Below are 23385 nucleotides of genomic sequence, written 5' to 3'. Positions count from 1 at the left end.
AACCTTTGAAAGGAATCCCATGGGAGCCTCCTTACGCACCATAATCCCAACTTTGGAGCAAAATCAAAAAGAATATCACGCACCAAATTATGCCTGAAATTAACGCCCACTTCACTAGAGTAGTGGACATCATCATCTCCTCATTGATCTATCCTGGGAGTATTGCAACTCGGGCAGTGACTACCTTTAGCACAATACAGAACGGAATTGACGATGATTCATCGTCTTCCCCAAGCCATCAATAGGGATGGTAAACAGAAAATCATGCGCGTGCGGGGTACGGATACAACTAAGAACAACAACCTGCCTTGGTCTAAGCATGTATACCTCACAACGAGGTTATTCTCAATGACACCAAAGTAACACTTTACCAGAGTTTTCGACATTTGGGGGGCAGGTGATCCCGTGGTGAGAGAGAGAACATCGACGTTGCAGAAAGCATTGAAATCATCAAGAGCATGTTAAAAAGAAGAATCAGAAGAGACAATACTCGTGTTCGACATAATCTAGGCCTGCAGTGTGCTCGTTTGAAGGTGGGAAGCGAGAAAAGCATAACGGATAACTTCCCCCAAGGAAAAGATGCCAAGACCGCTTAACTTGATTGGGAGAATGGTGACCGCCATTGCCAGTCACCGAACCCTGGCCCTAACGCAGTAATAATCTTTTCCAAGGAGATACGTAAAGCATGATCAAACTGAACTTGGGCATCAAGAAATACAAGGTCGGTTGAGAGTCATTATTATTATTATTATTATTATTATTATTATTATTATTATTATTATGGGAAACCACCAAAACGTTACAAGCTTAACAAGCTACAAAGATCAAGTAAACTACAAGAAGTTGGTGGGGAGCCGAGATACAATCTGGGCCCCCACTCCTCTAGCTATGGCGAACCCGATCCTGCTGAAAATGTGGGCAGCTGCCCGTGCCCCTATTTTTGGTTCTATTGTATAAGTCGTATGACTATTGTATTAATGAATTAAGCAATTGATCCAAAAAGTCCCACAGCTCCTTCTTAGGCGAGCGAAGTGACCTCCGTTGGACGTTGGAAGAAAGAAGCCACTCTTCTCTGTATCACCCAAGTGAATTGGTTTCGAGAGCATTCCGCCAGTTTTTGGCTCCCAACAGTCTCGGAATAAGCCCATGACAGAACAATATGCATCATAGACATCAGTTGATCAAACCAAGACCTATCAGCCTCGTCCACTTCCTGCCAATCAGCTGTTGCACTCTAGTGCACACATCAAACTGTACTCTCTTGATCAAGGAAGAGCAGTCGGTTGAGAAGCCCCCGACCGTCGGTGACCTCGCAAATGTCTGGGCCAACCTCCGGTATGAGTTGGGGAACCGCAACAAGCTTGACTTCCACCACATTAACAAACCAGTATAGGTTTTTTCGCTTTCGATTCCTAGATGAGGTGTGTGGCGTGGTATCCTAAAGCTCCAAGTCTAAACCCTACTTTTTTCCATAAAACCAAGAGCCAGTATCAAAATCCAATGATCGAATGATCGATCAATCTTTGAAGCTTATAATTACAATAGCAAGTCTATTACTGGTACTAAAAAAGTAAAATAAAATATTGTCTACATCATTGCACTTTGTGGCTCTCTCACGTACTAAAATACCATTAATAAAATGGTTAAACTACTACAAACACATAAATGATGTTTAAGTAGTTGAGGATAAAGACCTTCTCCTGAACAACCATGTCTTTCCACCCCTACTCGGTAGCATGTTTACATCATGAAAAGAGTCATGAAAGCCCGGACTTATTCCTGAGGAACTATCATAAGAGGCTTCCCATTCATTATTATCTTCACTAGAACTTATTTCAGTTTCTTCTATCGCCTTCCCTTTTCCCTTTTCATCATTAGCAACCAACTCTATTTCCTTAGGAAAATCAAAATCTTGCTCAGAGTTTGTTTCTGGCCCACTTTCATCGTCTGAAGTAGTGCTGTGTGTGTGAAAAATAGTGACACTCTCGCTCTTTGAACCTCGAAAAGAATAGCTCCTTGTTTTCTTATCAAATATTGGAAGTACAGGTTTTGATAATGAACTGATGCCGTCTTTTCCTAAACTGTAAGTTGTGGAAAGCTTCCTCTCTATGCCTTCTCTTTCGCGTACTAAATTGCTTAAATTTTCCAAAACGTTGCTGCTTGTTGCCTCCTTTGCTGCCTTCTTCTCTAGCTCTGAAATCGTGTTATCATACTCTTTCTTTTTAAGCCGCAGTGATTGCTGAAGAAAATAAAACATGTCAAAAGTCACTGCATATTCATTATTCCTGGATTTAATCAAGTAGTTCTGGAGTGGCTAATGGAAATTCTTACAGAATTTAGCATAGTACTAATACTAGGCTTACTCTTTTGTCGAGGAACTTTCCAAGATCTTGATTTCGAAGCTTCTGCTTACCCCAAAATATCCAGCAGAATCGTACAATAATTGCCAAGACAACCAAGATAATAGTTTCAAACAGCAAGAATAAAAGTATGGCTCTTTCGTTTCCTAGACAAAGAGAGAATTAGTATCTCAACTAGTCGTAAACTGTAATCAGTTTGCAGTCGATCTAAACAGAACGAAAATACAGCTCATGTACCGGTATAAACACTGATGCTCTTAGGCCTCAACTCGGAACAACTAAATGCAAGTTTCAGATCTGCAACCACAAACATGAACTACTACTTAGTATGCTAGATGTATGAAATTCATAGGCTTAAAAGAATTAAGTGTCAGAGATGATTTACTGTTGCTTCTGCATGGAAGTGGGTTTCCAATCTCTGCATCACATTTTAATATTGCAAATCTGTCAGTCGGACCATTCTAGTAGGAAGTGATACACGATGGAAATTATTAATAGATTTTCAGCAGAAGAATCAGGCGCCACTTTAGCCTTAGATTACTTACGCGTAAAGATCAAAGAGGTTATGAGCAATGAGGAAGTATTTAACATTAAAATTCACAAAATTTGAGCTATAAAGAATCAGGCGATTGGAAAGGGCTATACACATATCAGTTTCAGGCCATTAAGTAAAAGAGTGAATTGAAGAGCCTTACTTGCTGCAGCGATAAAAGTGAGGACAATCTCCTCGTCTACATTGAACTTTTGTAGGTCACTTTGAGATAGGTTTGATACAAATTCACCTAATACAACCACTCAGCAATTTTAGTTGGAAAGATACAGAAAAATCCAGACTGCGAATTCTACACTAGACCAACTTACCAGGATATGTCTCAGACCAGTAGAAAGTTTCAGTGGCAGGAACCAACAATGAAAAAACAACACTCTTGGGTTTCATTGCAGAGACAAAAGTGTAATTACCGATTACACGGCTGCTTTTCCCTTCCATTTCTGTCTGAGAAATGTAAACTGCATAGCCGGAGCAATCAAGAACTGGACTGACTTGAATCACAGAGTTTAATGGAGATGCCTTTGCAAACTTCTTTAGGATCCCAGCTGGTGAGATTGAGTACAGGAATCCATCAAGCGAACCAATAGATACCCACCCTGCAATGTTGTTAGTGGAACATTAATACTAATGATCAGTTGCTTGTTCATTCATCATTCAGTAGAAAAGCATTACCATTGGAATCGACAACAGGTGACTGCTCTGCATAACTTAATGGTCCAATGTTAACCTCCCACAAAACATCACCTGTAAAAGCATCTAAGCCAAGTAAAATGGCCTTGGCAGGAACTGTGACATACAGGAAGCCATTGTTTCCTGGAGTTGCAGTGAATACTTTGTCAAATAAACTCAAATCCTGAATCCATTTAAAATGAGGACGGCGAGCTGATATAGAATAGAGTTCTCCCTCACTATTTGAAATCTGCACACCAAAAAAAAAAAGCATACTATATCAACTTAGCAAGCATAGAAGCTGATAATCCATCCCATAATTCAATCCATGACCAAATTGAAGTCCAAAACTCGAGTCACAATAACTTGTCAATGATATTACTGTAACTATGTGAAATGGAGTAGAACAAGAGAATTACTTACATATACACTGCTCTCACAACTATCAAAAACGGGAGAAGAAGTGAAGTAACAATCTGTAACATTTTTGTTGCAACCTTGAGAATACCCGAATTGGTTAAGCACCGGTAAAGCACTCCAACGCAGTCTACCCCTCAAAGAATATGCAAAGAATCCTTTATTTTTAATGTTTACATAGACAGAAGATGTTAACATACTTGCAGAAAGTCCAAGGATTTCGTCTGAAGTTCCCCCTGTCGTTTCATTACCAAATAAAAGCTCAACAGCAGGATCAGAAGCTACAACACTCAAAGAATTGATCCTTAGCACTTTATTTTCTGCAATGATATACACCTGCAGCCAATTGCCAGTTTCGAGTTATTGCAACTGAATTGTTGAAATCATTGCATAATCCACATTACTCAAAAGATTAAAAAAGAAGTTACCTTCCCTTTACCCCCATAAACTGGGGTGATGCTACCATTGCATGTATAATTGAGGTGTATATTCGAAGCAATGGACCCATTACTCGTAAAAACATACAAGAATTTCCCAGAACAAGAATATATCATTCCATCATCTACAGTCAGTGGTTTCCCAAGCCTAGAAGTAGACCTTCTCCATGGTTCAGCTTGAACAAATACACAATGCACATTCCTCAGAATATTCTTAGCAAATCCATTAATTATTAATTACAAAAGAGGAAAACTAAGGTCCATTTTGGACAAATATAGATTCAACTACCCAATTGTTGAAGAACACTTGCCATATGCTAACAATTTAATGCTACCTTCGTCTGGATTTAGTTGTCATGTTACTAGTTCAAATTACACTACCAACGTGATAATAACATGGGAAGGAGGGTGTACCAAGAATCATCATACCTTGAATTAAAACAGGTAGAAGTAGCAAAGCATAACATGTAAGTGCAAGAAGTCTAGTAATCTGATAGCAGACGACCCTGGACGAAGAAAATCATCAAAGAATAAGATGAAATTCTGGAATAATACCAAAGCAAAATCAAAACTTCAAAAGCAAGGAAGATAGCTACTCATCCTCTGTGTGGTACATGAACTCACCAAGAAGAAAAGATGAATTTTGATCCTTTGTAGGGCTCATCCATGGCTTAAGATAATCGCGCTCATCCGTGTATAGTGCTCCGTGAATCTTAAGGAATGAATAACATCTGAACAGCCAAATCAAGGGGTGCAAGGCTTGAATTTGGAAACGGTGAAAACTGACATTGAATGTATATGAATCACAACATAATTAAATTAAATTAAAGATGAAAGATTTAAATGAAAAAGAAGAAGAAGGAATGTACATACTCCAATGGCCCAAACAAATTCAATAAAACATCATCTCTTCTCTTCTCTGTTCTCTCTTTGTTTTCTCTTCTCTTGTCTTCTCTGTTCTCTCTTTGTTGAAGAAGAAGTAGGTTGCGATTGTTTGGTAGTTCCAGAAAAATAACAGTTATTTTGACTGTTCAATAATAATAATAATAGTCGCACTAAAGTTTACAGCATTTAATCATATGATTAGCACAAAATTAAGACATGCAAATTTTGTGTGGAGAAGATTAGAAACTGAGAAATTCAGAAAATTCAAAACGCAAGATTAAATGAAACAAGTAAAGGAAGTAGAGGGAAAATCAGGAAATGGAAAGGATGAATAAAACAGTTAATTATTGAATGAGGGGTTTGGCTGTTCAGATATTTTATTTGCAGTTTACTTTGTTAGTTGTAGATAATAAACGGCAATTTTTCCCCTAAAAAGATAAACTCAATGGCAATAATTATGGCATTCCATAAATAAAAAAAACTTTTGCATAGTCACTGATTTGAGAAGAGTGCCCAGATACTGTAGTTATTTGTACGAAGTATTTATTTGTATATCAACTTTTTATGATTTTCTTTGCAGCTGCTTTTGTATCACATGGCCTGACGCACGCGCGCGTCAGACCATGATGACGTCAGCCTATTTGCCCACGCGCAGGTTCTTTCACGCGCTTACAGATAGGAAATTTCATTTCTCTCTCCTCCTCCTTCATTATCTCTGCGCTCCTATCTCTCTCTCTCTCCTGCTCTCTCGCTCTCTCTCCTCTATGCGCTCCTCTCTCTCTCCTTTCCATCTCTCCTCTCTGCGCTCCTCTCTCTCGTCGGAGACGACCACCACCATCAGAAGATTCCGAGGAGCTCCTCCTCGTTCCTCTGCTCAAAACCCCAAAGAAAATCAGATGATGGAGGAGCGACGGCGGAGGAGCGGCGGCGGTGTACGGCGATCTCAAACTCGTCAGCGTTCTCTCTGAATTTAAGAAAGAGATTCCGGCTGGCTCCTTCGTAGTCCACCGCTAATGTCCCTGAGGTTATTAGGTTTTGTTGTTTTTGGCTGATTTGCGGCAGTAGGAACTGCGATGAAGGTAGGGTTGGTGATGAACAACCCAAGACCACGTTGGTGATGTTACTCATTTAGCACATGTTGTTGAGAAGGATAACGAATTTGCAGTTGATTTGGTGACTAGTTGACTTTGAATAGTGCTCATATTTTAGCGATTAATGGTTAAGAGTGTTGTTTTGAGTTCAATTACACTAAGGGATTGATATGTGGAATTGTGGCTGTTCAATTACAATTACACTAGTTGACTTTGTGGAATTGTTAAGAGTGTTGTTTTGAGTTCAATTACACTAATTGTGGCTGTTTAATTTCCATTTAAATGCTATAGAAAGTTATTTTGTTTTGTTTTAGTTGGGTAAAATTTGTGATGTTTTAGTTAGAAAGAAGTTCGTTTTAGTTAAAAATAAGTCATTTCTTAACTAATTGATTCTAATGTTTAACTAATTGGTTCTATTTCTTAACTAATTCGTTCTATTAACTAACTAATTGAATTTCAGACTTAATTAATTGAATTAATTGATTCCATTGCTTTAACTATTTCGTTTTGTTGTTTAACTAATTGGTTCAATTACTTAACTAATTGAATTTCAGGCTTAACAACTACTTTCGTAATTTAATCTGTAAACTAGTACCCAGAAACACGTAACTAAAACTAATTAATTCCAGTGCTTAACTAATTGGTTTCATTACTTAACTAATTAGTTCAAATGCTTAACTAATTAGTTCGATTGATTAACTAATTAATTCCAGTGCTTAACTAATTGGTTTTATTGCTTAACTAATTGGTTCAAATGCTTAACTAATTAGTTCGATTGCTTAACTAATTAATTCAAGTGCTTAACTAATTGGTTTCATTGCTTAACTAATTGGTTCAAATGCTTAACTAATTAGTTCGATTGATTAACTAATTTGTTTCATTGCTTAACTAATTAGTTCGATTGCTTAACTAATTAATTAAAGTGCTTAACTAATTGGTTTCATTGCTTAACTAATTGGTTCAAATGCTTAACTAATTAGTTCGATTGATTAACTAATTAATTCCAGTGCTTAACTAATTGGTTTCATTGCTTAACTAATTGGTTCAAATGCTTCACTAATTAGTTCGATTGATTAACTAATTAATTCCAGTGCTTAATTAATTCCAGTGCTTAACTAATTGGTTTCATTACTTAACTAATTAGTTTAAATGCTTAACTAATTAGTTCGATTGATTAACTAATTAATTCAAGTACTTAACTAATTAGTTTCATTGCTTAACTAATTGGTTCAAATGCTTAACTAATTAGTTTGATTGATTAACTAATTAATCCCAGTGTTTAACTAATTGATTTCATTGCTTAACTAATTGGTTCAAATGCTTAACTAATTGGTTCAAATGCTTAACTAATTAGTTCGATTGATTAACTAATTATCCAGTGCTTAACTAATTGGTTTCATTGCTTAACTAATTGGTTCAAATGCTTAACTAATTAGTTCGATTGATTAACTAATTTGTTTCATTGCTTAACTAATTAGTTCGATTGCTAAATAATTAATTAAAGTGCTTAACTAATTGGTTTCATTGCTTAACTAATTGGTTCAAATGCTTTGGTTCAAATGCTTAACTAATTAGTTCGATTGATTAACTAATTAATTCCAGTGCTTAATTAATTCCAGTGCTTAACTAATTGGTTTCATTGCTTAACTAATTAGTTTAAATGCTTAACTAATTAGTTCGATTGATTAACTAATTAATTCAAGTGCTTAACTAATTGGTTTCATTGCTTAACTAATTGGTTCAAATGCTTAACTAATTAGTTTGATTGATTAACTAATTAATCCCAGTGTTTAACTAATTGGTTTCATTGCTTAACTAATTGGTTCAAATGCTTAACTAATTGGTTCAAATGCTTAACTAATTAGTTCGATTGATTAACTAATTATCCAGTGCTTAACTAATTGGTTTCATTGCTTAACTAATTGGTTCAAATGCTTAACTAATTAGTTCGATTGATTAACTAATTAATTCCAGTGCTTAACTAATTGGTTTCATTGCTTAACTAATTGGTTTAAATGCTTAACTAATTAGTTCGATTGATTAACTAATTAGTTCGATTGCTTAACTAATTAATTCAAGTGCTTAACTAATTGGTTTCATTGCTTAACTAATTGGTTCAAATGCTTAACTTATTAGTTCGATTGCTTAACTAATTAATTCAAGTGCTTAACTAATTGGTTTCATTGCTTAACTAATTGGTTCAAATGCTTAACTAATTGAATTTCAACGCTTCACTAATTAGTTTAATAATTGAATTTCAACGTTAACAAACACTTTCTCTATATCTGTAAACTTATTAATTTCATTGCTTAACTAATTGATCCCAGTACTTAAGGTTTCATTGCTTAACTAATTAGTTTTAATGCTTAACTAATTGGTTATATTGCTTAAATAATTTGTTCCATTTATTAACTAATTGATTTTGGTGCTTAACTAATTAGTTCGATTGCTTAACTAATTGGTTCAAATGCTTAATTAATTTGTTCAAATGCTTAACTAATTGGTTCAAATCCTGAACTAATTAGTTCGATTGCTTAACTAATTGGTTTAAATGTTTAACTAATTGAATTTCAACGTTTCACTAATTAGTTACCGTGCTTAACTAATTGATTTCATTGCTTAACTAATTGGTTCCAAAACTTAACTAAGAATTATGGACTTAACTAATTGAATTTTAGGCTTAACTAATTGAATATTAGGCTTAACTAATTTAATTAGTTACATTGCTTTAACTAATTCATTCCATTGCTTAATTAATTGATTCCACTGCTTAACTAATTAGTTCAAATGCTTAACTAATTAGTTCGATTGATTAACTAATTAATTCCAATGCTTAACTAATTGGTTCAAATGCTTAACTAATTAGTTCGATTGATTAACTAATTAATTCTACTGCCTAACTAATTGGTTTCATTACTTTACTAATTGGTTCAATGCTTAACTAATTAGTTCGATTGATTAACTAATTAATTCCAGTGCTTAACTAATTGGTTCAAATGCTTAACTAATTAGTTCGATTGCTTAACTAATTGGTTAAAATGCTTAACTAATTGAATTTCAACGTTTCATTAATTAGTTTCAGTGCTTAACTAATTGACTTCATTGCTTAACTAATTGGTTCCAAAATTTAACGAATTGAATTTATAACTCAAAATAAATCATAACTAAAACGAATATATACTTAACTAAAACGAAATAAATCATAACTAAAACCAAATTATTTTAAACTAAAACAATGAATAACTCAAAATATTTTATTTCTTAACTAAACACAACAAATCATAACAAATCATTAACGAAAACAATAATTGAGAAAGTAAGTAACTAAACCCTTTCTTTTCGTAACTAAATATAACTAAAATTAAACTAATAGTCCTTTTAGTCCTAATACATAGAGAAAACCGCCGTATCCTCCAGACAAGGTGGCTGCCTCTCAAATGCACGACGAGGTAAAGGTGGTTGTGTAGGCGGCTCTTCTCTTTCGTCTACTTCCTTTGGTGCTCTTTCGCTTCCTCGGTCGTCGTTCGCCGGCCACGTCGAAGGCTATGGTCGATGATGTTACCAAATCTTTCACGAAACCCTAAACAAAAACAAAATCAAAACAAAATTTAAAGAACCTAAATGTAAAATCAACAAAATCATTAAAAAAGGAACTGAAATCAAAAACCTAAAACTACGATGGAGGATACAAAGGATAATGGAAGAGAGAGAGATGGAAGTTTTACCTTGAGACAACGACGAAGAGCTGGAGAATGGCGGCGACGAGTTACGGACGGCAACGGCCATTCACGGAGAGGCGGAGAGTTTGAGGGAGATGAGATTGACGAGACGAAGACAGATTTGCACCTTCACCTTCGTTGTAGCGTTGATGCCGGCGAAAATGGAGGAAATAGATTTTGAGGAGAGAGAGAGGCAGAGGAGGAGAGAGAAACAGAGAGATTGTGAGGAGACAGAAAATGAATTAGGGTTAAAAAGGGGTGAAAATATACTTTTTATATGATCCGAATTTTTTGACCCATTACCCATATTTTTGACCCGCGACACACCCGTGGGTGGTCTGACGGTGTCAGACGGTCTTATTGAAATATTTGTATTTTCTTTGATAATAGAATTTGAAATCTGCGATTTTCTTTCATCAAAATGATGCAACTAGGAGGGAGTAGTTCGTTTAATTCAAATTAGTTTTTGGGTCCGGGCGATGTCCCGCGTTACTACATTAAATATTCACATTTACTTATATTATTTTTGCAATGATAATTTTTTTTTTCTTTGGGCGCGAATGAGCCACAAGGGGGATGTGAATCGATCCTAGTATCACTTGGAAGGTTGAAACCGGGATGAAAGCTCTAACCAACTGGGCTACCCATCACTCTCTGCAACGATAAGTCGATAACATGTAATAGATTAGTGGTTTCTATTGTTTAAACGTCAAGAGTTCAAACCTTACGCAAACCATGTTTGACATTTTTCTTTTATGTATATGAAAATTACATGGAGCAAACGACCCTAAACAAAGGGTCATGTGTCACGTATACTTTCTCATACACATCTTTTAATAAATAGTATAGATAATCCAACTACTCATCAATTGACTCTTGGTGAATATAATGAGTAAATAACATATAATCCCTAGTATTAACAGCTCGGATTTAATACAACTATTAACACCAGAGTTTTACAAAATATAGTTACAAAAATTAAGAAATGATTGTAAACTACATTACCTATAATGATGGATCAAAGAATGCAATAAGCTCCTAATGCTATACAGAAGAAGATATACTTAGGGTAACAAAGAATGTGGGTGTGGCAGACCAATCAGTTATAGAAACCGATGCCCCAGTTTACGAACAAGAAAGTCTAAAAAGGGCTTATTTCCCTAGCTAACTTGACCAATATCTCAGGGACAAGGCGTCTCATTGGTGGGGCATTTGCATCCCTCGCCAGAGCTTCCTGATCATCTGCATGTATCACAGAAACCATATGTTCAAACAGCTCATCTCTACCGCCTCTTAATGGATCCTGCATTGTTAATTGTGTAACGTTAACAAAAAAACACAGTTGCTCAAACCCACAAAACTCAATGGCTTCCGTTTTCTTTTTAGGTCACCTACGACTCTATGAGTTACTAGTATTACAACTACTTTTGTGTATGAACATGATTTTTTTTCAATGATTTCTGTTTTAGGACTTGTGGAATAAATTACTGTATTTCTGCTTTATTGAGATCTTTGAAAGCAGTGGAAACTAGCTAAAGATAAGGAAAGAGGATTATTATCAATGCAAGCGCATCATTAGCCCAGATTTCACTCAGGTACACTGAAGTAGTGAGATTCCACAGAAGCTTTAAGCTGTTCATAGTAGAGTTCATACAAGTACAGTCACATACAGTATACTCGATATAGATCAGGAGGAAAATGTACGCCATGCCCCCCCAATTTGGTTAGGAAAATGTCATAAAATCAAAACAAATGCCTCTGTGCATAAGTATGACAAACAAAAGGAGTGTGGAAGTTCCAACCTGGACAAACATATCAGTATGTGTTTTCCCTTCATAAATAACCAGTTGAGCATCACCACCAGCTTTTCTGAGAGCATCTGCAAAACTTTCGCTGCACAAAAAGAAGATCACAGATATTAGAGATGTGTAACTTTTGGCTGGAAGAGTTGATGTACGGTAAACAACACCAAATCATATAATGCTTGAAAATAGTATAGACCTTGCCACTGAAGGGATGGACTTGTCTTTAGCTCCATGAAAAAGAATTAACGGGGGCAACAATGAAACAGCCTTTGCATTGCTTTTATCCTGTACCAGAAGATCAGGTGAATACTTCTTCAGGGAATCTTCTCCTTCCATAATGCTGCAAGTGCATTTAACACCCCATTACATCAAGCTGTCAAAGATGAAACTGGAAAAAAAAAAGAGCATACAGAAGTATGATTGGGAATACCTCAAGAATATGGATCGATAGAGGCCTCGGTTGTGAAAATGATCAACTAATTTTGGCAAGTTGTACCTATTCCACAGTTAAGGAGGGGAGGAGATTATCAGATAAAGAAATATTCAAGACATGCATAGTATCCGCCAAAAACTGGATTGATGACAATAAAAGAAATCTAACACCACTATTTTAAAATCCCAATCAGATTAAGGCATGCATGCTCTGCATACTCTACTACAAATCTACCACGAATCCGGCTAATTACTTGACTGTTAGAAAACTAATAGGGTTCGAAATATCAGTAGTATCCTTACTTGAGTCTAACTACAGTTCGTTCATTAGGACATATAGGACATTTTGCCTGAATTAATTGCCTTACAAAGCGTTTACAATACTACGACAAACCAAGTTACATGTGAAATTGTGAATCAATCGGAAATAAGGGTGAGGAAATTACAGGATTACATGCCACATTTTGAACTTGCAATAGATATGAAATATGACAGACAAAATCCACAGGGAGGTGAAACATAACAATTCAAGCTTTCTTCTCCCCCAAGCTGAGAGGGTGTACGTTAAGGGTGTTTACTAACGTGCGCCACCTTCACCAATGGCGAAGAAGAAGAAGGCTAGCTTGATTGTAACTTCACCAATGGCTTCGGAGGATGTTTCCGCTCAGTCTAACCCTAGAAATGAGTCTCTTTTGGTTCCAGAAGGGGGCCAAAAATCGAACCCAGCTGCTGCAAATAGCGCGACGAACTCTGAGAATGAAGAACTTGTTTACTCCAATCTAGTGCACTCCTCGGCTGGTATGATTCCTAAAGCTCTTCATGACACCATTATTGCTTTGAATCAATCGTTGGGGCTCACTGGGGAGGGGAATTTGATTCCTCAGTGTAGTACGGACTCTGTTTTTCGAAACTCTGGTCATGTGGGTGTTATTGGTCAACCATTGAAGCATCAAGCTTCTCCTAGTGGTTCGACACAGGTTCCTAAGGAGGGGGGAACTGTTAAGGAACCATGGGTGAATCTATTTGCTGGGGCTAAGCTTGCTTCCAAAGGAGCTCCCCTGGAATTTGTGACACCTTTGGTTAAAGATGGGAAAAAAGTAGCACAACTGCAGCAATCTGAGCTTGCCACTATGGCTGATAAATGGCAAGCTTCTTTAGTTATGTATGTTGTAGGAGAATCACCAACTTTGGCCTCTGTAAGGAGATTTATGGCTGCTGTGTGGAGTGAAGTTGCTACTCCTCAAGTGTTTTTTCATGATGAAGGGTACTTTATCATTAGATTTGAGTGCATTGAGGATAAGAATCGCATTGTTGCAGGGGGTCCTTACACCTTTTATGGTAAGCCAGTGATCATTAAGCCATGGGCAGCAGATTTCAAATTCTATGAGGAGGTTCTCAAAGTGATTCCCTTGTGGGTTAAATTTCCTAATTTGCCTTTGCATTGCTGGGGGAGTGATTCTCTCAGTAGGATCAGTAGTTTGTTGGGGGTTCCCTTGTGTGCTGATGAGTGTACAACAAAGCAGGAGAGAGTTTCATTTGCCAGGGTTTTGATTGAGATGGATATTACTACTGTGTTACCAGACCATGTTTGGATTGAAGATGCTAGGGGAGTTGTGTTCAAACAGGCTGTAGTGTATGATTGGAAACCCCTCTATTGTAAAAAGTGCAATACAGCAAGCCATGATTGTACCAAGCCCTCTAATGTAGCTCCTAAACCAGCTGTAAAGAAGGTTTGGGTGGCTAAGCCAACTCAGCAGCATGTTTCAGCCCCACAGCAACAGACAGGGGGGATCCTTACTCCCCATCATGATCCACCTGTAGTTCAAACTAGTGGCCAAGATTGGAACATTGTAACAAGGAGAACTAGGGGACCTAGCAGGATGAGGAATTTGAGCCCTAGTAATCCTTTCACTGTGCTTTCTGGTGATTTGGGATTCAAGGAGATCTCTGGAGAAATGGATAGTGATGGTGTGATTGTGCAGAATACCTCACATGAACCTCATGAAGAAGGTTAACTTATGTACTTGGAATGTGAGAGGCTTTAATGATCCTGTTAAAGCTTCTGAGGTAAAGCATCTGTTGCAAGTTAACAATGTTAATATCATTGCTTTATTAGAAACTAGAGTAAAAATAGCTAAATTTCCTAGGTTGTCTTCTAAACTTGGTAGACACTGGAGTTGGGAGAACAATTATAGCTTGAATCCTAGAGGCAGGATCTGGTTGGGTTGGCAACAATCAGAAGTTGATCTGTCAATTCTGCATACTCATGAGCAGTTTTTGCACTGTGTGATTAGGGATAGAACTGGTGATATTTCTTTCTTCTTTACAGCAGTCTATGGTTTGCATACCATTGAAACTAGGAAGGATCTTTGGCACTCCCTTGTGCTTATTCTCCCTAGTGTTGGTTCTCACCCTTGGCTCTTATCTGGTGACTTTAATTCCCTCTTGTCTGACACTGATAGGATTAATGGCTCTCAGGTTTCTATTGCTGAAACCAAAGATTTTAATGAGTTCATTTTGACTGCTGGTCTTTGTCCCCTACAAAGTGTGGGTCACTATTTCTCATGGCATAAAGGTTCTGGTGATGGGAAAACAGCTAGTAGAATTGATTGGGGGCTTGGTAATGCTGGTTGGATCCATAAGTTTAGTGGTGTTCCTGTTCAATATCTCAACTCTTCCATTTCTGACCACTCTCCACTCTTGGTGAACTGTTTACCTGATAAAATGGAGGGAGGCAAACCTTTTAGATTCCTGAATTACCTTGCAGATCATAGTAAGTTTGCTTCTCTGATAGAGAATAGTTGGGGTACCAGAGGGAAAACAGGTTCTGCTATGTTTAGTTTGTGGTCTAATTTGAACCTTGTGAAGCACAAGTTGAAAGCTCTGCATTCTGAAGAGTTTGCTGGCATCAAAGAGAGAATTGAAATGGCTAGATCTCAGCTAGAGATAGTTCAAACCTCTCTTCAAACTACTCCTTCTCCTGAGTTGTTTGAACAAGAGAGAACTTTCACTGATAATTTGAGGAAATGGCTTAGGGTGGATGAAATTGCTTTGAGGAAAAAATCAAGAATTCAATGGCTCCAAGTGGGGGACTCTAATCACCATTTCTTCTTCTCTTCTGTCAAGGAAAGGAATAGGCAAAACAGGATTACAGTTCTGTTTGATGATTGTGGAAACAAATTGGTTGAAGCTGATGCTATTCAGGGTGAAATTGTTGGTTTTTATAAAAAATTGCTTGGGTCAGCTGCTCAGTCCTTGCCTGCAGTTCACATTCCTACTTTGAGAAGTGGTAGTACTCTCAGTACTCCTGCTAAACAATGGCTACCCAGAGAGGTAACCACTTTAGAAATTGACCAAGCTCTTAAAGGGATTGGTGATGACAAAGCCCTTGGCCTTGATGGGTTCAATGCTGTTTTCTTTAAAAGAACTTGGCATGTTATTAAGGCTGATGTGTATAAAGCTGTACTTGAAGTTTTCAGAACTAACACTATGCTGCCTCAATTCAACTGTACTTCCATTACTCTTGTCCCTAAGGTTCCTAACCCTTCTAAGGTTAAGGATTTTAGGCCTATAGCTTGCTGTACTGTTATCTATAAGCTAGTGGCAAAGATTCTCACAACCAGGATGCAGAGTGTTATTGGTGATGTTGTGAATGAAGCTCAATCTGGCTTTATTCCTGGCAGGCAAATCTCTGATAATATTCTCCTAGCAATTGAGCTGATCAAAGGTTATACCGGAACTCACATCTCTCCAAGGTGTCTCATAAAGGTGGATTTGAAGAAAGCTTATGATTCCATTGAGTGGTCTTATCTGAAAAGTGTTATGGTGGAACTTGGGTTTCCTGTGTGCTTTGTGAGATGGGTTTTCACCTGTATCTCTACTGTTTCTTATAGCATTTTGATCAATGGGAAGCCATCACAACCCTTCAGAGCAAAGAAGGGATTGAGACAGGGTGATCCAATGTCTCCATTTCTCTTTGCTATTGGTATGGAATATCTTACAAGACACTTACAACAGCTGCAGAATTTGTCAGATTTCAATTTCCACCCTAAGTGTGAGAAGTTGGCCCTTACACACTTGATGTTTGCTGATGATCTTCTTATATTCTCAAGAGCTGATACTCTGTCAGTTGAGATGCTTTTTGCTGCTTTCAATAATTTTTCAAGAGCTTCAGGTCTTGAAGCTAATTTGGACAAGAGTAACATTTACATTGGTGGGGTTTCTGCTGCTACCAAAGCTGTTATTCTTGATGCAGTTCATATTCCAGAGGGGCAATTCCCCTTTAGGTATCTTGGTGTTCCACTCTCTACTAAAAAAATGGTTTATAACCAATGCAGAACTTTGATTGACAAGGTGGTGGCTAGAGCTAAGTCTTGGACAGCTAGGCATCTCTCTTATGCTGGTAGACTTCAGTTGGTTCAAGCAATCTTGCTTAGTTTGCAAGCTTTCTGGTGTCAAATCTTTATTTTACCTAAGAAAGTGTTAAAGGAAATCCAGAACTTCTGTAGGATTTTCCTTTGGACTGGTCTTACTGATCCTTCCAAAAGATCCCTGGTGGCATGGCACTCTCTTTGTCTTCCTAGAAGTGCTGGTGGGTGGAACCTTAAGGAAATGGGGTTATGGAATAAAGCTGCTGTGTCTAAGCTGCTTTGGGCTCTAACTCACAAAAAGACAGATTGTGGAGCAGATGGGTTCACACCTATTACATTAAAAACAGGCCTCTTTCCACTCAATGGCCAACTACAATCTCTTGGTCACTGAGGAAGATTCTGGATTCTCACACTCTGATTGATTATGTTGGTGGATGGGATGCTGTTGTGCAGAAAGGGAAATTCTCCATTAAATTGATGTATAAACATCTCCTTGGTGTTCATGACAAAGTTCCCTGGAAAAGAGTGGTCTGTAATAATAAAGCTTCCCCTAAGAGTGTGTTTATCACTTGGCTTGCACTGTGGAACAGACTTCCCACCAGAGATAGGCTGCTAGCTTGGAAGATTGTCACTGCTAACAGTTGTCCACTTTGCTCAACCATGCCTGAATCTACTGGTCACCTATTTTTTGAGTGCTCATATTCTGCTGCTGTGTGGGGAAAGATCCTTCAACAGTTGCAGTTTCACAGAAATCATGCTCCATTTGATCAGGAACTTGCTTGGATATTGAAAGCTACTAAAAGAACTGGTGATAGATATAAATTGCTGTTGATGTTCTTCTCTGAAAGTGTTTATGACATTTGGCTTCAGAGAAATGAGATGGTGTTTAACCAACAATGCAGAAGCCCTGCTGAGTTAGTGCATGATATCCAGTTTAGGGTGGCTTGTAATGCCACTGACAGTCAGAAGCTGCTATGCTGAGTTTGTGTTAGAGGTGTCCTTTTTTGCTAGTGTTTAGCTTTGTGCTTGTTGTTTTGGTGTTCTGGTGGCTTGTGCCTAACACTGTGCTAGTTCTTTTACTAGCCCTCTCCTTTTGGTAATAAAATAACTTTATTTGCCAAAAAAAAAAAAAATCCACAGGGAGGTTCCAAGGCTAAGTTAATGGAAGATGAGAAGCAAAACATTGGAAGTATATGATAAGCAAATGTAAGTCTTTCGAGAGAAAACGGTGCAGAAGTATTAAATTACTTCGGAATTCAACGAAATAGAGTGACAAGATTGAAAATTTTAGATAATTGCATACCCGCCAGATAAAGAAAAATAAGCTTTTATCTGTGAGACACTCCAAAAACAGCTCTCTCCTTGTGACTCTCTGGTAGCCTGCTCCAGGAGAGCACATGTTGATAAATGTGCACCAGCTGATTGCCCAATAAGATAAACTCTATACCCAAATAAGGCAGAAATCATCAACAATATGACAAGAAGCAAAACTTGAATTGAAGTTATAAGTCAACTACCTGTCAGGATCCCCTCCAACAGCGGCAATATTATTACACACAAATGAGATACCCTGAGAAACATCTTTGATCATGTCACTGACGGTTCCTTGAGGAAAGTTTCTGCATGAACAGTTTGGTGGTAAGAATGCCTCGCTAATCATTTTACGTGGACATTTACACACAGGGGGAAGAAAAGAAACACAAACAAACAAACACACACACACACACACACACACACACACACACACACACACACACACACACACACACACACACACACACACACACACACACACACACACACACACGAAAAATAGGCCTTTCTATTGTTTCCACTTCTCCTTTGTGAACTATCTTAGTAATATATACAGCTCAATCAACCTGAATTGAATACCAAATTGGCAGAATAAATCAGTGTCTTTCATCACACAAAAGATATATGGATATGCATATAATCCTTACCTATAGTCAAGGCAGGCCACTATGATGTCTCTCTCCGCCAATTGTAGCCCAAGAAGGGAACCCCATGCTTTGTATCTAAATCAGCATGACCAACAAAAGACAAAATTATACACAACGGAAAAAATTGTTCAATCTTGACAACATTACTGATGTATTTATAATTAGTCAATGCCACCACATTGCTGGAAATTCGAGTCAGAAATCCAAGGGGTTGCACTCACAAGTTAAAGCAACAATTTTTTTTATAAGAAAAAAGTACTATTATAGCACCTCCAGAAAAGGAGTACAAGCAAAAGAGGACAAGCTGTCTTCTAAAAGTAAATTACAGATCAACCAGTTCCTTTGAATTTCCCCAGAAAACCCCCCGCCCCCTTAGCCCGTCATAAAACTAACTTTGTCCCACAACTAATCAGAAGACAAAGAAACACGTGAAAGATCAGAGATTTAGCTCCAACCACACACACCACAAAATGGCCATGAATGCATCGTGAAATAACTACTACTTACTCTTACCAAATCCTCGAAAACACTCACAATACAAATGCTCGTACATACATGAACCACAATGACTATAATTGAAAAGGCATAAAGTTCTCATTTTTTCCATATAATAAGAACATACGTAGTACATAATTAGGCTAGAAGTTTCATTTTAAGTTATTGCAACAACATTTTGTGTCTCAAAATATCATGAACAGCTTAAAAGAGTAACATGGTTGAGCTGTTGAGGCCCTAGACCTTGCTCCGATTCCCCAATTCCAAGGAAACAACCCAGAAAAAGGAGAAATTGACAACGAGAAGGAGGAGTAATAACTGGAGACTAGCTTGAACGGTTCAACCAGAGCATAAAAGAAAGCCAACTTATAGCAGAGTCCCAACTCCCATGTTCCTACTCGTAAAAGTAGAAGCATAATAGAGCTTGTAAACATAATTTTTCTTTTCAAGGATCCAGTTCTTTGTTAGACAATAACTCCACAAAATGGCCATGAATGCATCGTGACATAACTACTACTTACTCTTACCAAATCCTTGAAAACACTCACAACACAAATGCTCGTACATACATGAACCACGACGACTATGATTGAAAAGGGGTAAACTTCTCATTTCCAGAGAATAAGAACATACGTAGTCATAATTAGAGTGATACATTTTAAGTTGTTGGCAACAACATGTTGCGTCTCAAAATATCATGAACAGCTTATAACAGTAACAAGGTAGAGCTGTTGAGGCCCTAGACCTTGTTCCAATTACCCAATTCCAAGGAAACAACCCAGCAAAAGGAGAAACTGACAAAGAGAAGGAGGAATTGTCAGGAAAGAAGACACACATTCCTCAACCAGTAATAACTGGAGACTAGCTTGAATGGTTCAACCAGAGCATAAAAGAAAGCCAACTTATAGCAGAGTCCCAACTCCCAATGTTCCTACTCGTCAAAATAGATGTATAATAGAGCTTGTAAACCCTTTTTTTTTTCAAGGATCCAGTTCTTTGTTAGACAATAACTCCAGAGCAATCAATAAGAACAAACTTCATGTGCCTCTGCAGTTTTGACTCCTAAACTTTTTACTGATACAGTCAACTAATGTTGTTATTACTAAGACAAACTACGGAAATGTCTTTTTCCTGTAAACAAAACTAATAATAACAATAACTCAAAGTGAGTTCTTGACACATAACTCACCCAATAATCCAGGCTCCACCTGTTACAAATATCACAACCGGCTTCTTTCCATGAGGATCCATCGGCAAATAAAGGTCTAACCTGCATAGCATAGTGACAATTACAATCATTTAGTAACATATTAGTAAGAAATAAGTAGGATAAATGGTAATTATGCATATTAGTCCTAATTCATTTTTCTTAGTTGAGCATACTGCACAAGGTATTTCCATGTAACGATATTATTAAATTTGTTGGCACACTCCTCAAAACCAATAATAGCAACAATATAAAGTGAAGACATACCTATTTCTTGGTTGATCTCCATAAATGATACTCCTATGTACTTGGCTTGAAAAGTAATAATAATAGGCAACTGCACGAAGATTTATTGAAGTTTATTGCAACACTTATATAAATAAACAAAACAATGGTCAATCACAAGGTTAAGAATAAAAACTATGAGCTGAAGGTAAATGCTAAAAGAGCATGTATATGCTAATTGATCAGCTCTGCACAGTCACAGACAGTTAAGGTACTTTTTTTTTCCAACTTTGATAATACTTAGGCTTATACAAAGTAGTTAGTATCTCAAATTGGTGTATTGTTAGTATTGTTTGATATGAATTGTCCATATGCCCCTAATATATACTATGCCTGACAATTGAAAACAACTTTCAATTTACTAAAAACATCAGATTGTTGCATTTACTCATAACAATCATCTTACCCTGAAGGAAACCAGGTAAAAGTAGCATGGCGTAACAGAGAAGTGCAAGTAATCCAGTAATCCAGCGGTAACCTACCCTGAATGAGCAAATGATTAGAAACCAAAATAACTCCCAAATAAGAAAGTCTAACTCAAACTTCAATTCAAACATCCACGTCAATAACATAAAAGTCATACAAGCTCGCGAAAGTAATCTGAAACCGAAAGGCTAGAAACAACCTATCACGGCCAAACAATTAGAAGGCAGCTTCTCAAGAAGCTAAAGGTGAATAAGATGTGAGGTGATAGTTTCCTTATATAGAACTCTCTTCTGTGTTCTTGTTCCGGCTCTCATAATTACGAATCACCATTTAACCCTTCAAAATTTCATTCTTTACCACACCATTCACGAGTCCCCATCATATTAAGTCTTGTCGCCAGTCACTCACTTGAACACTATCTTCACTACATTTACAGTTTTAGGTACAGCTTTCATATTTTCTCTCTGGAGACACCATTTCCATATTCTCCAAAGTACAAAGGATTACATATGCCAACCCAAAACCATAGCCTGGTGTGTGTGTATCCTACCCGAGTTACCCTTCCTCCATTCATTCACTTCACACCAAGAAAGTTCACTGGAAGACATATACTCATTAAACTCATAGGCACATAACCTTACTTCCTACTCCTTACTACTTCTAACAAATAACAAACAACAGTTGTCTACTTAGTCCCAATACACAACAAAAAATAAAACTACTATGTAGTATGTACTTCACATGAGTACCCCCATCAACCTACCCTCAAACCAATCACATATTCGAAAAGTTACCCAACTCTTGAGTTTTCCGAAAATTCTATCCTACAAGTAGACCAGCATACTATAACTAATTGTGGAGTCCATGGTCACAAACCCTCTACTAAATAATACTCTTAACAATGTTCTAACCATTACTATTTTGAAAAGGATGACAACCGTTTGTCGGACATTTCATTTATGACTATTATGCTTTCCGGACATTCCAACATAGTACTCCACAAATTCAAAATGATCAATAAAACATAATCTAATAACCTAAACAAAAACGACTTCAAACAATTCATCAAATCCTAAATAGTAATTAAAAAAAAATTACCCAAGATAGCTAAGAAGTTTGAAGGCAAATCCGGACATCAGGTAAGTCTCAGCAGCAGCATGCTCAAAATCCCTTCGAAACGACGACTGTCCGGTCGTAGATTGGATCCCTTGACCGGGAATTCTCCGGCGAGGACTGGTAATTTCCGGTTCCCGGTCGACGCTGGTACCCATTTCAATACTTTCTCTCTCTTCTTCCTTTAAGGTAGTTGTTCTATTATTGCCCAAAAAGGAAACTTCTTCCGACACCTGCAACGACGCCGTATCGTTCTCCATGGTTGAAGCAGAGAGAATGGAGAAAGTGGGTGGATCGATCGATATAAAGAGAAAGAACGAATCTTGTTTGAGCTGTATGCCTGTATGTGGGCCCAACTAATTTCGTAAAACCGGTAACACTCTCGTATTCGGTTGGTTTGTCCGTTAGTGTGGGGGCATGTGGAGGTGGGCCCAATGTGGAAGCTTTGTGTTCTTTTGTAAGTGGGTGGTTTCTTTTCCATGTCAAAATATCAAAATCATGAAAGCAAAAGAACAAAATGGGTGTGAATGATTTATTCATTTCAAACATAAAATTTGTTATATGTTATATTGGATGTAATAGAGATAATCGGATAATACTGTAAATATAAGTATATAACCAATACAAAAATCTAACGGTTTTTTCATGAAATGCCCCTGAGGTTTGCAATAATGCACCAAATACCCCTGCGCGTTTCAAAATTCATAGAATACCCCTATTTAAACTTAAAGTGCACCAAATGCCCTTGGATTTAACGGCCGTTAGTACTCCGTTAACGTTAATTTACGTTTATGCCCTTATTCACCCAATATTCTACATTTTAACTTTTAAAAAAAAAAAAAAAAATCTTATTTCTTCTCTCTCCTCTCATCTCCTCTGTTGTTTCTGGCCCTTCTTAAATACTCGTCCCTCTTCTTCTTCTTCATCGTTTTTCTTCTCCCCTCACCCTCCTCTCTCCTCTCAATCTCACATCTCTTTTTCCTGGGTATCAAAATGGTGAACCCAACCACAATTTTTCCTTCTTTAAACCATCTTCATCAAACATCAATTGCTAACTCAAATCCCCAAATAATCGAACCCAAATTTTCTAGTGAATTGAAATCGTGAATTGAAGTTTGATGAAGAAGGGGAGGTTTAAGCCGATGACGAAGGACGGAGAACAA

At 37.3% G+C, this 23385-nt stretch overlaps 2 protein-coding genes across 6 annotated transcripts; both read right to left on the bottom strand.

Annotated features, from left to right (window-relative positions):
- Nucleotides 1–1488: 1488 nt before the first annotated feature.
- Nucleotides 1489–6703, bottom strand: LOC110786855 (protein GAMETE EXPRESSED 3). 4 transcript variants are annotated; one of them, XM_021991433.2, is made up of 13 exons: nt 5307–6703; nt 5058–5215; nt 4863–4939; nt 4425–4609; nt 4197–4332; nt 4003–4076; nt 3583–3829; nt 3222–3506; nt 3056–3142; nt 2746–2778; nt 2598–2657; nt 2364–2506; nt 1489–2239 (listed from the first exon to the last, which is right to left on the bottom strand). In XM_021991433.2, exons 2-13 carry the CDS (start codon nt 5099–5101, stop codon nt 1673–1675), a joined length of 1938 nt encoding a protein of 645 aa, XP_021847125.2. In that variant the 5' UTR covers nt 5102–5215; nt 5307–6703; the 3' UTR covers nt 1489–1672. The 4 variants fall into 4 exon arrangements, with proteins under 4 accessions (XP_021847125.2, XP_021847123.2, XP_056696594.1 ...); XM_021991431.2 differs by having other exon boundaries at nt 4003–4332; XM_056840616.1 differs by having other exon boundaries at nt 3321–3506; nt 4003–4332.
- A 4336-nt stretch (nt 6704–11039) lies between these two features.
- LOC110786854 (isoprenylcysteine alpha-carbonyl methylesterase ICME) lies at nt 11040–22530 on the bottom strand. 2 transcript variants are annotated; one of them, XM_021991430.2, is made up of 11 exons: nt 22208–22530; nt 21090–21166; nt 20666–20735; nt 20381–20461; nt 18697–18771; nt 18253–18354; nt 18039–18176; nt 12364–12429; nt 12130–12273; nt 11931–12021; nt 11040–11370 (listed from the first exon to the last, which is right to left on the bottom strand). In XM_021991430.2, exons 1-11 carry the CDS (start codon nt 22480–22482, stop codon nt 11326–11328), a joined length of 1164 nt encoding a protein of 387 aa, XP_021847122.2. In that variant the 5' UTR covers nt 22483–22530; the 3' UTR covers nt 11040–11325. The 2 variants fall into 2 exon arrangements, with proteins under 2 accessions (XP_021847122.2, XP_021847121.2); XM_021991429.2 differs by having other exon boundaries at nt 11040–11431; nt 22208–22529.
- Between the last annotated feature and the right edge of the window lie 855 nt (nt 22531–23385).

Source organism: Spinacia oleracea, chromosome 1 (genome assembly GCF_020520425.1).
Source record: "Spinacia oleracea cultivar Varoflay chromosome 1, BTI_SOV_V1, whole genome shotgun sequence".
Lineage (NCBI taxonomy): Eukaryota > Viridiplantae > Streptophyta > Magnoliopsida > Caryophyllales > Amaranthaceae > Spinacia > Spinacia oleracea.
This window is presented reverse-complemented; position numbering and strand designations above follow the sequence as displayed.

Coding starts and splice junctions, on each gene's coding strand:
- LOC110786855 (XM_021991431.2), bottom strand. CDS start 5,101: ATGGATGAGCCCTACAAAGGATCAAAATTCATCTTTTCTTCTTG. Junction 2,779..3,055: donor CACTTTTATCGCTGCAGCAA/GTAAGGCTCTTC, acceptor AATGTGATGCAG/AGATTGGAAACCCACTTCCA. Junction 2,658..2,745: donor ACTTCCATGCAGAAGCAACA/GTAAATCATCTC, acceptor TTGTGGTTGCAG/ATCTGAAACTTGCATTTAGT.
- LOC110786854 (XM_021991429.2), bottom strand. CDS start 22,482: ATGGAGAACGATACGGCGTCGTTGCAGGTGTCGGAAGAAGTTTCCTTT. Junction 18,177..18,252: donor GTTGGAGGGGATCCTGACAG/GTAGTTGACTTA, acceptor ATTTGGGTATAG/AGTTTATCTTATTGGGCAAT. Junction 12,430..18,038: donor TATTTTTCTTTATCTGGCGG/GTATGCAATTAT, acceptor ACTGTGGAATAG/GTACAACTTGCCAAAATTAG.